General features: G+C 66.4%; 1 protein-coding gene across 1 annotated transcript in view; it reads left to right on the top strand.

Moving 5' to 3' along the window:
* The window catches only part of LOC103197810 (cytochrome P450 2D17-like), a 26,518-nt gene that overhangs the window by 5,804 nt on the left and 19,668 nt on the right, over positions 1-1,046 (top strand). Inside the window, exons 2-4 of the mRNA XM_042781068.1 lie at positions 204-413; positions 564-705; positions 920-1,038. Of these exons, the coding sequence (XP_042637002.1) occupies positions 204-413; positions 564-705; positions 920-1,038 (471 nt within the window). The remainder of the gene's footprint in view (positions 1-203; positions 414-563; positions 706-919; positions 1,039-1,046) is intronic.

The raw sequence follows: 1,046 nt of genomic DNA, 5'->3' as shown, positions 1-1,046 counted from the left end.
AGGTGCAGGGGGCGTAGCAGGACGGGGCGGGGCGCAGGCGGGGCGAGCTTCCGGGAGGAGGCCGGGTCCTGCGCCACAGGAGCTCCTACGAGGCGGAGTTGTATTAGGGACTTTGGCGAACAGGGATTCCCAGGAGGGCTACATTGAAGCAAAAGCGGGCCCGGGTGCCCCCTGGGACCTGAGGCGGGCCCCGCTGAGCACAGGAAGGACCTCGAGGCCCTCGTGTGGCCGCACAGGTGCTGAATGCGGTCCCGGCGCTCCTGCGCATCCCGTGGCTGGCCAGCAAGGTCTTCTCAGGCCAGAGGGGGTTCTTGGCGCTGATGGATGTGATGATCGCCCAGCACAAGGATACCCGGGACCCAGCCCAGCCGGCCCGTGACCTGACCGACGCGTTCCTGGACGAGGTGGACAAGGTGAGGGGTGCCTGCCGTGTTGGGGGATGTGAGTATGCACAGAGGCTCCGAGGAAGCCCCCAGGGACAGGGGAACGGACTGACAGGAGCCGGGTGGGAGCCATCGGGGCCTCGCCTCTGCCACTGGTCTGACTCTCTCCGCCTGGCACAGGCCAAGGGGAACCCTGAGAGCAGCTTCACTGAGGAGAACCTGCGTCTGGTGGTGGGAGACCTGTTTTCTGCAGGGATGGTGACCACCTCCACCACGTTGGCCTGGGGCCTGCTGCTCATGCTTCTGCACCCGGACGTGCAGCGTGAGGAGCTTGGGGCTGGGGGGGCGGACAGGGTGGCCTCCCCGCCACCTTAATGTGGACACCAGGGCCTTCAAGAGGCTCAGCCTTGGCTGCTGTCACCATGGGGTCCTCCATGTAGGTACTGTCCCCACAGAGGGACTCCGTGCTGGACCCTGGTAGTCTCGGGGTTTGGGCCCCTGGGTCCTGGCTCACCTGGGGACTCCTGTCTGCCCAGGTCGTGTCCAGGAGGAGATCGATGAGGTGATAGGGCAGGTGCGGCCACCTGAGATGGGGGACCAGGCCCGCATGCCGTTCACCACAGCCGTGGTCCACGAGGTGCAGCGCTTTGGGGACGTAGTGCC

Source organism: Orycteropus afer, unplaced genomic scaffold, assembly GCF_000298275.1.
Source record: "Orycteropus afer afer isolate SDZICR_OR568_19922 unplaced genomic scaffold, OryAfe1.0 scaffold00083, whole genome shotgun sequence".
Lineage (NCBI taxonomy): Eukaryota > Metazoa > Chordata > Mammalia > Tubulidentata > Orycteropodidae > Orycteropus > Orycteropus afer.
Note: the sequence above shows the minus strand (reverse complement) of the source record. Positions and strands in the feature narration are given on the sequence as shown.